General features: G+C 43.3%; 1 protein-coding gene across 7 annotated transcripts in view; it reads left to right on the top strand.

The window, feature by feature from the left end:
- KANSL1 (KAT8 regulatory NSL complex subunit 1) overlaps nt 1-11,526 on the top strand; it is a 175,080-nt gene extending 163,554 nt beyond the window's left edge. For all 7 annotated transcript variants that reach the window (XM_073607623.1, XM_073607630.1, XM_073607624.1 and 4 more), the window contains 5 exons: nt 2,415-2,533; nt 4,573-4,630; nt 6,932-7,041; nt 7,147-7,360; nt 8,902-11,526. In XM_073607623.1, coding sequence (XP_073463724.1) covers nt 2,415-2,533; nt 4,573-4,630; nt 6,932-7,041; nt 7,147-7,360; nt 8,902-9,105 — 705 coding nt within the window. In that variant the 3' untranslated portion in view covers nt 9,106-11,526. The remainder of the gene's footprint in view (nt 1-2,414; nt 2,534-4,572; nt 4,631-6,931; nt 7,042-7,146; nt 7,361-8,901) is intronic.
- Nucleotides 11,527-13,554: the final 2,028 nt, after the last annotated feature.

Here is a 13,554-nt window from a genome sequence, read left to right as displayed (position 1 = left end):
AAAAAAAAAAAGTTTCACATGTAAACAAAAAGTGCCACAAAATGCCTGGTCTTCAAGTGGTTATGGTTTGAGAACTTGGCTTGCTAGTGCAGAAATTTTCCGCCACACTGTGCAGGCTTCACATTGGCTTTAGAGTGGCTCTTTAGTGTACAATTTTTGTTTAAATTTTTAAGGCAATCCTGTGCTGCCTGCAGTAAGAACAGTGCAGGTACACTAAAGTGTCGTATGCTCCTCTGCAGTTGATGCCCATATTCACAGTGTGCCTTGGAAGCCCCCCTGCTCCCCTAAAGATAAATGTCTCCATGTGAGTGTTGTGGTGATGGGTCACTCAAGCTCTGAGCTCTGCATTGCAGGATTGGAGTTTGTGTGACATCAGCAACCTCCTCCCCAAACTTTGAAGGGCAGATGTTTTAGGTAGGGGAGGTTGTATGTGGCACATTAGGGCTCATTCACATTGGCACAGGGGCTCAACGCCATAAAAAATGATTGCATTACTGCACCCGGGAGTTGCAGGTATTTGCATTCAGCTCCTTTGACAAATCAATGACCGTTTGCATCGAAGGCTGTACATCTGTTTCTCTACACATGTAAACCCCCAGATGCATAGTTACCAGTGTACAGCCGCAGCCTGTCATTGATTTGCATTTACTTTAAAAATATGAAGCAGTACTAATCATTTTTGAATGAAGGTTTACAATCTTTATTTAAGATGTTCTGTATAGAATGTTATATAATGCTCGTCATCAAGTATGTCAGATTTTTCCTTTGTTTTTTTTTGTTTTTTGTTTTTGTTTTTTTTTAATCACATTTTTATTAAATTTTTTCATTATACAACAAAAAACATTTAAAACATTATCATCCCATATCCCACCCAACATCAATACAAAAAAAAAAAACCTCCATAACTGCGCTTGCAAAGCTATATTTCAGTCGTTACTCAGACCCCTCCAGCACATTACTACTATAGATGGTGCATATATTCATATTTAGTTATTTCCTTCCAGGATTCTATCTCAGAAATTAAAGGGGTTGTAAACCCTTGTGTTTTTTTCAACTTAATGCATCCTATGCATTAAGGTGGAAAAACGCCTGGCAGTCAGCAGACCCCCCCCCCCCCCCCCCCCATTTTTACTTACCTGAGCTCCTTCATCTTTGTCGGGGACGCGCTGTCCCTCTCTCCATGGAGTCCCGGTTCTTGAGTGGATAGATGGATAGCAGCACAGCCATTGGCTCCCACTGCTGTCAATCAAATCCAATGATGCGAGGGGCCGAGTCCAGCATTCGTGTCTGTGGACGCAAGTGCTGGACTCGGGAGCGCACCTGCAAGGTGACCCCCTCGTGAGAGCGCTTCCTCTAGGGGTTATCTGATGCGGGGAGAAGCCACGAGAGCCGCTGGGGGACCCCAGAAAAGGATGTTCGGGGCCACCTTGTGCAAAACGAGCTGCACAGTGGAGGTAAGTATGACATGTTTGTTTGTTTTTTTTTTTTTTTAAAAAGAGCCTTTACAATCACTTTAACTTTCCATATTATCATTAATATACTCAGCTGACTTCTTAGGCAAGTTGGAAAGTAACCACCATTGCCAAATTTTTACAAATTTTTTAGGACACCTATGTTTATATGTCAGTTCCTCTCGTCTTAAATTGAGATTAATTGCATTGATCTATCGTTAAGTAATTTGATATACATTTTTGTATTATGTTTGCTAGCCATATACATAGTTCTCACCCACATCACATGCATTTCAGCTGGGAGGGTATCTTCCAGTATAATCCATAGCAATGCAATTTTTGGATCAAGCTGTAAAATGCAGGGAGTTTAAAGTATCAAATACACACTCCCAGTAGCGATGCAACTTTGGACATCGCCACAGCATATGCATAAATGTACCTGTGCCAGTAGTACATCCTGGACAATTTGATGTGGTTGCTTTACCCAAAGAGTGCAGTTTTAAAGGAGTATAATGGACCCTATGAATGATAAATAGCTGAGTCAAACACTATGAGGAGGATAAGGATACCCTAAATAATTTTTTTCAAGGCTTGCCGCCACTTTGTTAACGTAATTTTTTTTCTCTAAAATTCTCGCTTTTCACAGCAGAAGCGACCCACCGGTGGGGCGCGTACCCCTTGCAGGCAGAAGTGCAGGTGTGTGTAGATAGATATATATATAGATAGATAGATATATATATAGATAGATATAAAAATCTATCTCTCTACACACACACGTGATCCTGCACAGAGCTGCTGCCCTGTAGCATTAGAAGTGCTCTAGGGTGGTCAGTAAGTGGTTAAACGGTGGTTGTTAAATTCTGCTTTGATTGAACTAAGGCTCTAATGGTATCACAGATGCATTCCTAATTCACACACTTCATGTTGCAGAGACTTATGTTATTGCTTTCTGTTGTCTGACAGGCTGCCAGGAAGAGGCGGTTGGAGACATCATACGACATTGACAATATTGTAATACCTATGTCGGTAGCAGCCACCACCAGGGTGGAGAGGCTGCAGTACAAGGAGATCCTCACTCCCAGGTAACATCCCACACAGATTGTCCTGCATATCTGGGGCTTCTTAAGGGGAAATTACTATGTAGATAAAGGAGGTGGGTAGGGAAAGGAATTGTTGCTCTTCTCTTTCGGGCAAATGCACTTTATAGGGAAACTGTTATTTTGAAGGGCGAGTTCAGCATAGCAGCCCAGAGGAGCTCCACTGCAAACAGGCTTTAAATGGGCGACATGGTGCTCCTGCTGTTTTAGAGAGAGCAGAGAAGCTGAAGAGTGACACTCATCAAGTTTTTATTGCTGTCTTTGTCCCTGCTGGGGAGATTTGCTTTCTATTTGTCCTGGTGATCATTGTAACTGAAATAAAGTGAGGGAAAATCCAACATTTTGAGTTGTCGCTAGAACAGGAGAAGAATGGAAATCTTCAAATGGGGACACCGTTTTCAGTCCAGGTAAATAACTAAAAAATCCTATTCTGGGGACAGCTAGTAGCCTCCCCTAGACAGCAGGAAGTTTAAATTTGTTTTGGGGGGGAGTTTCTCTTTAGTTGCTGCCCACCCACCGTCGCATGACGGCAGGGCGGTGCAGCTCTCTTTCTGGGACGGCGTCCTAGAATGGCCGCTCTCGTGGGGGCACGACGATCGTGCCGTGTTGCTAGGACACGACGCGGCCCCTGATCTCTGTAAAGAGCCACGGCTCTTTAACCTTGTGATCGGCTGTGTCCATTCACAGCCGGTCACATGTAAACATGGAGAAGCCGGTAATCGGCGCTCCTCGCCTAACACTGACTGGCAAGGAGAGCCGATCAGCAGCATCTCTACGCAGGGGGACATCTACACATGTAATCATGGCACTGATCATCAGTTCCCTGATTACAATATAATGCCAACAGTGTCACCAATCAGTGGCAGCAGTCAGTGCCCATTAGCGATGCCAGTCAGTACTGGCTATCAGTGCTGCCCATCACTGCTGTTGATCAATACCTATCGGTGCCCATAAGTGCGGCATATTTGTGCCCATAAGTACAGCATATTAGTGCCTCCTCATCAGTGCCCATCAATGAAGGAGAAAAATTACTTGTTTACAAAATTTACTGACAGAAACTAAGAAAAAAAATGTATTTTGCTAAATTTTTGGTCTCTTATTTTTTACTAAAAAATAAAAAACCCAGCAGTGATTAAATACCACCAAAAGAAAGCTCTATTTGTGTGAAGAAAATGATAAAAAATTTGTTTGGGTACAGTGTAGCATGACCGTGCAACTGTCATTCAAAGTGTGACAGCGCTGTAAAATGGCCTGGGCAGGAAGAGGATGTAAGTGCCCAGTATTCATTGCTGCTGGGGTCACAGAAATAAGCATAGGCTCTCTGATGGACTACAGATTCCAATATACTATTCCCAACACACACATTCCTGTAGAAATGGCGGTGAATATATAATTGAGTGCTGAAGCGACCACCGGCTGTAATTGTAAATAGAGCGACAAAATGTCACCAGCACACCATGGATCTACAGAATGGGTCCAAAGCATTATTCAGCAATCACTTCATTACAGAAAATGGCAAATTTTTGCAGCCTCGCAGGACCCCTTCGTCAGACATGTAACATATCACACGCCTGATGAAGGGGTTCAGCCTGGTTCCGAAACATTGCTATTTTCTGTACTGATGTACTCGCTGAATAAAGCTTTGTACCCATTTTGGAGATCATGGTGTGCTGGTGACATTTTCTCGTGCTGATGGACTACAGGTTACAATCTGCAGTCTCCTGGATTAGAAGACACAGTAAAGGTGTAGAGAACCTTTCTGCGTTGGTGTCCACCCGCACAAATTTTCCTGCAGGATGGAGAATCTGTGTGCCGTGACAAGCCACTGTGGTGCTCATTATAACCTCTAATCAGCCCTGCTCACATTGCTAGCAGTTTCTAGTTCTTTACGCTCATGTTTGGCTGGCCTGCATCTGTACTCATATACTCCACTGTGTTCAGCTACATACATGGGTCACAAGGCTCCAGGGTAACAGCAGTACAGGTCTGGGAATCCTAATTTCTTTTGCCTTTTCCTCCTACAGCTGGCGTGTTGTTAAAATCACTCCTCTGACTCCAAATTCAGAAAAGGACATAGACGAGGTGAGTGACATCCCATACAATTAAAAGATTGTCTGTCAGTCAGCCAGCAGATCTCTGCTCCCCCACGCTCATTGGAGCGCTGGGCTGTGGAGGGGGCAGGGGTGGCCAGTTCAGCCTCAGTGGTTCGCTGAGAGGCTGAGCCAGGTGCCGTCCAGGCATGTGGGCAGATCCCAACCATATGGTCGCCATCCTTCCCAAGCCTGGACCAGCTCTGTGACAACAGCGGGCTTCAGCCTGCTGTCTGCTAAAAACAGGTCACAGGAGTGCAAAACAAACTGCACGCCCGTGATCCACAGGAGAAGTATAGCCAAATAAGCTTTGGCTGTACTTCTCCCTTAGTACTCATTAGCTGATATTTGTTGTTCAGGCTTGAGGGTAGGCGATCAATAATGTCTTTTGAGTTGCACACACAAAAAAAAAAAATAGGCGGGGGGGATAACTAACATCTAAACGCCTGCAGTCTGTCAATGAAAATTCTCAGAAATGGTTCCCATGCCAACAGTTTTTTTTTTTTTTTGTCGAAAAATATACTTTTGTATACAAAATATATAAAACTTTATCAGGGTATATTCTCTGTGCTGTGCAAAAATACACCACTCGACTATACAGTCCAATCACACAGTAAATTACATTCACACAGCGGTATGATGCCTAACATGCTATGTGAAGTGAAGTTCCCAGAACCATCACATCCTGCAGAACATCTTTTACACCGTAAGCATCATGTAGACCCTACGGTACTACCAAAATGCTTAGCGGTGCAATGTCAGACGTGAAGTTGAACCACAGTGTGACATGTCATATATGGCACCGCAGCAACAAACCAGCTGTACAACACGCTTAACCACTTGCCGATCGCCTAACACTGTAAATGTACGTCATGACTTTACAGGTAAATACTAGGATTATGGCAGCAGCTAGCTGCCATAACCCCGGTATCTATTTTTTTTCTTTTTTTTCTTTTTTTTCTACAGGTGGTCTCAGCGCCATATTCGCCATGAGATCACTTTGGTGATCACCTTGTCTTAAAGTGGTTAAAGTGTTTGTTATCCATAGAAAAAAAAAAATCATGTTCCCTTAATACATGTTATGTTATACAGCACAGCACAGTACTTGTGCTGTAAAATTTGGTTCTTCTATCACCTGAAATACCTGGCTGAGCCTGTCTGGTTCTGCCCTCCCCCCCTGTAAACTGACCACTGTTTATCATGGCTGCTGAGCCCTGACACCGTGGTCAGTTTACTCACCTCCGTCATCCGCAGCTCTGCTCTCCTGTGTCTCCTGTTTCCTCACCCTTTCCTCCCTGCCTGTCAGCTCGTACCAGTGCCCCCGCTTCCTGCTTGGTGCTACAATCCTCTGTTACAATAAATGATTTGCCCCACTGTATGTTTTTTGTAAAAAAAAAAAAAATCCACCGATAAATACCTTATTTTATCACGCCGCTCGGCAGTCACGTGACCGGCAGTCTCTCTCCTCCTCCCGGCTGATGTTAGCGGGGGGATTCTCGGCTTTTCTGTCAGATCTGGAGACTGGCGGTCACGTAAGCGCTGAGCGGCGCTATAAAATAAGGTATTGACAGATTTTTTACAAAACGCATACAGTGGGGCAAATCACTTATTATAACAGAGAGGATTGTAGCAACAATACGAAGTGGCTTAACAACCAATTTTAAATTCCTGATACTCACCTAAACTGCTTTAAAAAAAAAAAAATGCTTAGGTGAGTTTATAATGCTGATTTCCACAGCGTTTACAAGAGACCAGTGTGCATGAGGCCTTAGTGGGAGAAGAGTAAATCTTGTAAGATGTCCTTATCCTCCCTAAAGGCTATAAGGCCATAAAGTCCCCCTGCCAATGATTCATCTACAATCTTTTAATCGTGCTGAGAGGCTCCAGTTTATGCTAATGATTGGGAACCAATCTCTGTGGTTCCCAGTCAAGCAGTGACAGCCAATCAGTGTTTACATGAGGTTTCTTTACAAACAAATCTGCTGGCTGCAGCTGTCACAGCCCAATACCGTGTGTTATACATTTTTCAATATAGGAACCATAAAGCCCTTCACTGAACCAGTGCAAAGTACAGAAGAATATTATTAGTTTGCATCTGTGCTGTAACCCATCAGATCTGGATGCACAGTTGACCACAAAGGCAGACCGAAATGATTTGCATGGCCACACCCGGTATCAAAAATTAGAAATGAATCCCTCGTTTTGAAGATTTGTGATTGAACTGCTTTAATAAACTGCTTTCAAAGAAAATCTGTGTTTTTAATATATTGTATCCATTCTTTGTTAATTCCAGTTGGAGGATCTCTCAGATTCATCTTTTGCGGCTTTGCATGCAAAGTGTGAAGAGACGGAACGAGCGAGGTGGGTCAGCACGAGCCTCCCACCTCAACGTCGGGGCAGCAGGTAATGTGACGCCACCCTTACTGCGGGTACAGGAAGCACACTGCTCCAGACTGGTGTTGTTATGATGAGGACTTAAGGTGTAATCGCTGTCAATCTGTTTTCCAGGACTCATCGGACATCTGAAGGCTCTATGACCCCTCAGTCTTTCTCAATGCAGCCACCCTCTCCTGACACCAGTAGCTGGCAGGCTGTGTCTGACTTCTCTCCACTCAGCCCCGATGTCTTGTCTGCTCCTCCCACACCCACTTCAAGGGACACTCCGCGTCTGATCTCTGAGGAGACGCAGAGCTCTGTGTCAGACTCAGGTTATGAAGAGACGGTAAGTGATGTAACTGGTATTTTACAGTGGAGAGAGGGGGGAGGTGTTTTGTTTTTGTTCTCCCTCCCTGAACTAAGGTGACAACTCTGCTTTTCATAAATATAGTACAGGGAGTGATCGTTGTCACCCTAAGTCAGGAAGTTACAGACAGGATCACCTTTGAAGGATAAGGTGTGTTGGGTTTTTTTTGTTTTTTTTTTTTTCAAATCTGAGTGGATCAATTGACCTTAGCACTTAGATATTCATTGAGATTTGCTAATCTTAAAAAATCTATAGGCCAAACTTTTTTTTTTTTTACTTTTTGGATAGAGTAATTGAGAGTTATAACCCATGAAAGGTTTATTTTTTTACATCTGTGTGTCATTGGGGAGATTTCCCTTCACTTCCTGTCCTATAGCATAACAGGAAGCTAGAGGAAATCCCTGCAAATTATGGATATCTCTTAGGAACCCCCAGATCACCAGAACTAGTGTCCCCTTTAGAAGATTTCCCAGCTTATTACTTTTCTGGGGACAACCCAAAATGTAGGATTTTCTTTTACATTCACTTTTAATGGTAAACAGGACAGATAGTGGGTGAATCTAAATCCTAAAGGGGACATAGACAGCAATAAAAAAAACCAAAAAACTAACAGATGTTCTAATCCAGTGGTCATCAACCCTGTCCTCAGGCCAGGTTTTATGTATGACCTTGGGGATATGACCTGTGATGTATTTAAGTTATCTTGCAAACCTGGCCTGTTAGTGGGCCCTGAGGACAGGATTGATGACCACTGTTCTAATCCATCTACCCTCTATCCAAAAAAAAAAAGTTTTGACTTTAGTTACTTTAATTCACCCATTGAACATTCGACTTGTTGATTTGTTTTTGTAGAATGTGTAGTACCAGGTGTGTACAGCCATTCATTAACTCTAGTAAAAGGCAGCATTTGTTATGGGAGCAATTTATAGTGCCACCTGCTGGCAACTTTGTAAACTTATCCAGGCTTTGTAGTTTACATTTTGTTTGCTAAAGCCTTTTTATTTATTTTTTGTGAAGATGGTGTTTAGGGCTGTCATTGACACAGTTGAAGGTATTGTTACATTTACCAGGCAGGTAGACGTGAGTTTACGCTGAAGTTGTTAGTAACACAGCAAATATTTTACTTAACGGGGAAATCGCCCATAACCAATATTTGTTTTGGTTGGATGACAGTTGAATTTTTCACTAGTTTTTTATATTTTTGAAAATCTCTAGATCCCATCTCCTGAGTCCTGAACTCTGCCCTTCTGCTGTGATCCTTATGTCCAGGACAACCCTGACTTTACTTCTGCTTCCCACCCTCATGTATTCCTTCCTAGTGACATATAGGCATTGAATGGCCCTGAAAGTCATAGCAAAGTAAACAATCTACAAAAAATGCAAAAAAAAAAAAAAAATGTAGAAAATGTAATCTGCAGAATAGTATATAGCAGGAAAAATATGAAGCGGGTGTTTGTTATTTTGGCTTTAAGTACACTGTATGCATGAAGTTTTTATTTTCCCACCTCTGTCTTTTTCAGACTGTACAGCCCTGGGAGAAGCGACACTTTCCTCTTACCTATACCCCAAAACCAGAAATTGCGGGAACCAGCGAACCTACAGACTGGGGAGGTCCGCGCCCTTCGCGCCGATTTTCCTGCAGCTCCCGAACTGCCAAAGACACAGAGGGACCCCCTTCCTCTCCGCCCTGCCCTTCCTCCAGACCGCGGCCCCTCCACAGATAAAGAACAGTGGCGGGTGAAAAACTTGCAAAGGAAAAAAAAAAAAATCTATATAAATATATATAAATCCGACAAGACAATTTGGCTTCAGAAGAATCCTCTGTTTGATATTCAAACTTTATCCCCGGAGCAGAGCGCCAGTTTCACAGTTTTTAGTGAATTTAAGAACTTTAGAGATCTGTTACCTTCTCCTCGTTATCTTTGTTTCTTGTTTTTGTTCTTTTTTCTTTTTTTTTTTTTTTTTTTTTTTTTCCTTTTTCTTTTTCCTTTTAATCAAGCTATGTTGTATGTGTGACACCGTGTACTTAACCTGCTGCCGTCCCTCCGGCTCTCTGTGTGCAGCTCAGGAGTCGGAGGTGCAGTTGCTGCAGTTTGTGGCTCCCCATTTTCCCTAACGCCTGAACAGTGTGTGCTTGTAACAGTTTGTTCATACTAGCTCCTCAAGTGCGGCTGCAGCTGAGGTATCAGAGACGAAGGGGAAGGGCTTATGGCATCTCAGATCCCACCCATGAGGTACCTCCTATGTTCTAGTAATCTTAAGAAAGCACTTATTACCACGGCAGGATGATCTAGGGCTTGGTTCAGATGCCAAGTGTGTATGTTAAGGCCTGTACTGATCACTTGAACAGGCAACATTTCATAGTCCTGATCATAGTTCAGAAAGTTTAAAAAAAAAATACATTTCTATAAAGTTTTCATTTTCTGTTGTAGCTTTATGGTGTTCCACGTGAGCAATGTCTGCTCGCTGTTTATTAGTCCTAGGATGACCATGCTTGACATGCCAAATGCCGATTATTTGAAGGATAATCAAAGGCTACTATTTAACTATGATGTGGTTACAGGGTATAAAAAAAATTAAAAATGAGCAGAATCTGTAAAAATGCCCATTTCAAGCTAAAATGTTTAACCAAATGATTTTGGTTATAGTTTTATTAGTGCCTAAAGCTGACCATACACAAAGGTACCTGATAGTTTGTTTCAAAATAATCCAAATCTTTAAGAAAGAACCGGCGAGGATAGGAATATAGGATAGCTGCCAGCGCTGACTTGTTTTTAAAGGTGCAGATTCCAGGGCTGTCATCCTGCCTGAACTGGAACAAGCCAGGACTGCAATTCTATCTTCATAGCTGTATTCTTGTTGTAGGTCAGTATGTCCATTTTGGAGCCAGGATAAAGAGCACACAACCCTGGAGCCTTCCCTTTTTAAAAATAAGTCAGCAATACATCCCACCCTGTATTTCTATCTTAACCGCTTGCCTTTAAAGTCTGTATAAAACGAAAAATCTATTTTTCAGTAGGTTTGTCATCGTGCCTCATTGGTCTTAGAGTTCCTTTAGCCTTCTGATGAGATTTTTCACTGTCACAGCAAAAGGTGGTTGCAGGTCAGCTAGCTACAGTTGTAAAGCAAGTACCAGATTCTAACAGCCTTCCACAATGCCAACCTTCCTTCTGTGATTGGCCATTTCTATCTGGGCCTGGTTGCAACGTTTCTGCTGGTACCAGTGCAATTTTGTAAAAGCAAATTATTTTGTGAATCTTTTGCAAAGCTTTTTTTTCTGAATATCCTGCCAGTAACAGCGCTTCTGTTGCAGGCTGACAACCCCAATCCGCCGCTGTTTTGTACTTAGCAGTAGCCTGCTGTGTGCACCCCTTCAGTTGGCCGGTGGGCTGGCGATCAAAACTGCAAGAGGCATTTGCAGTAGATATGATGGGCAGCCCCAATGCCTAACTGAAGGCTGACAATGCAATTAAGTGGAAGGCAATGGCTTAGCATTGGCAATAGGAAGCGCTGGTACCGGCAGGATCTTAAAGTAAGAAACTTGCAACCGGGCCCAGATAAAAATGGCCAATCGCTGAAGGAAGGTTGGCATTGTGGGTAAATTAAGGCTGTTGGAATCTGGTACTTGCATTACAACTGTAGCTAGCCGACCTGAAACAACCACCTTTTGCTGTCAGTGAAAAATCTCATCAGAAGACTGAAGGAATTAAAGGACCAATAGATCAACCATTCTTCTAAAATTCTGCTCCTGGTCTGGTTTTTCGAGACTGTCCTTTAATAAGAACGACATACTGAAAATAGATTCTGGCTTTGCATACACTTTAAGGTCCAGCACTAGATTCCACCTCCATTACCAGTCGCTCCTGACATTGTCCCTTTTCTAATTTGCATCATGTGACAGTCTCATTGCATGTAAGGTCAGCTTTATAAGACCTGGTTGACTGCAGCAAGCAATCCTTCTTGGGCTTTAGTACTTCTATAATCTTTGTAGGCTACAGCATCTTTACAGAAGAAATTGTTTCCAATTTGGTTTTGAATCATTGTGTTTTCCATTTAGACACGTTCTTTATTTTAATTTGGTGATATCAAAGTAAATACTTGCTACGTAACTGCCTGCTTGTATTAAAAATGTTGTTGCATATCCATCTTGCAACTTGTCTTCTCTTAATTCAACAAGGGTGTTGCGGGGACACTAACTGTAACCTGCAAATTGACTCAAATGAGATGATTTTCTTTTGGACGAAAGCAGGACTGGGACAAATGTGAAGGCTGCCATTGCTGTCTCTTCCTTGGAAAAAAATGCTACCTGTCTGGCTCACCTGCTGCCAGTTCGTTGTCATTACCGGAAGATATGTCAGACTTGGGTCCTGGTTTCACTGTCTTCACTTGTAGCATACTTGCTCTTGGCAGTGACTCAGGAATTTGTGAAGCCAGGCAACTAGTAATTTGAAGTGGAAGTCCAGGCTAGAACTAAAACCCCTGCATCTAGAGCCACCAACATTCTAACACTGACCTATCTAGCCCTGAAAAGAAAAAATCAGTACACATACCTTTTGTACAGGCGATCCGACCCAATCTCCAGGGGCGGAAGCTCTGCAGAGGACACCGCCGACAGCGTGAAATGAATGGGAAGTGACGTCACCCATAGACTTTCTATGGGGCTTCCATTGACTAATGTGTCCTCTGCACCCGCCCACACAGAGAAGCCGCGGCTGACAGCTCAGCGTGGAATCAGAGCTTCCGCCACTGGAGATTGGGTCTGATCGCCTGCAGAAAAGGTATGTATACTGATTTTTTTTTTTTCCAGGGTTAGTGTTACAATGTTGGTGGCTATAGATGCAGGGATTTTAGTTTTAGCATGGACTTCAGCTTTAATGTCAGCACAGTTTTCCTTTAAAGTGAGCCATATGTCAATGGCAAGTCCCTGTACTAGAAGAGGAATATTAAAGCGGTTGTATTGTCTGCTGGGTCATTTTTACCTACAGATAAGCCTATAATAACCCACCTGTAGGTAAAATGAATATCTCCTAAACCTGTGCGATTTAGGAGATATTCACTTTGCATGCAGCCGCAGCAGTGGCGCATGCGCAGTGAGGGTCCGGCGTATCGTGCCAGAATGGAGTGACGTCATCGCGGCTCCGGCCACTCACAACGCCGTAGCCGCAAACCCGGAAGAGAGGCAGAGGAAACATGTCAGCTCTCTCAGCGGTGACTCGGAGGTGATGCCGGCGCTTCGTTCTAAGGTAAGTATTTTATAATGGGCTAGTATGCGTTGCATTTTAGCTCATTATGCCTTTGCCTTACAGGTGTTTGTTTTTTGTTTTTTTGTTTTTTTTGTTTTTTTTTTGTGGGCATACAACCGCTTTAATGCCCTCTACAGCAGCCCATGTCTCGCACCCCCCATCCAGTCCATCGCTGCAGCCTCTATCAGTCTCTTCAGCTTTTAACTCCACCAGGAGTGTCTGATGACTGTGCCCCCTACTGTGCATTATGGTTTCATCCTCTGGCTCCCACGTCACCACAGCAGTAATGTAGGGGGTGGTAGATGGAATCACAACAGCAGTAGGGGATACAGACATCTGGTTCTCCCAGAGGGTGATGAATGCGAAGAGTCTTGCAGAGGGAACTGCCATTGAGAACTTTGACAGGGTCACTTTAAAGGACCACAATATTCTTGTGTTGTGAAAGAACTGCTGTTTATACCCACACCTGTACAGAAACTGAGATATTTGTCACTTTGCATCGCAGTCTATTCCTTTTATGTAAGCTGCCATGTTGGGCAAAAGATAGGAGGAATACATTGCTAGTTGACAGGTCGGGTTCACATATGTGCAGTTACGGGTTCGTACCTGGGGTCCGGTGCGTTACTGTACACCGCTTCAGGTGCAATTCAGGTCTGAATTTTAGCCTGATTTCGCACCTGAACCGGACCTAAAGATGAGCCTGACCCTTTTCCAACCTGGACCGTGGCCACCAACAGATGTGTGTGAACCGACACCATTGAGAGCCAGTCACACTTGCCTGTATCAAGGTAATTACCGCTCCAGGTGGTATCGCTTGTGTTCACACCATCCTAGTATATAGGAGATTAAGGATGTCGGCTCAGCAAAGTCAAATGGCAGAAAAATGGAAAAAGGACGGCCGCACTCCAAAATAACGCCTTTATCGAATAA

The sequence above is a fragment of the Aquarana catesbeiana genome, linkage group LG12 (genome assembly GCF_042186555.1).
Source record: "Aquarana catesbeiana isolate 2022-GZ linkage group LG12, ASM4218655v1, whole genome shotgun sequence".
Classification (NCBI taxonomy): domain Eukaryota; kingdom Metazoa; phylum Chordata; class Amphibia; order Anura; family Ranidae; genus Aquarana; species Aquarana catesbeiana.
The sequence above is the reverse complement of the archived record's forward strand: the minus strand, read 5'-3'. Positions and strand labels throughout refer to the sequence as shown.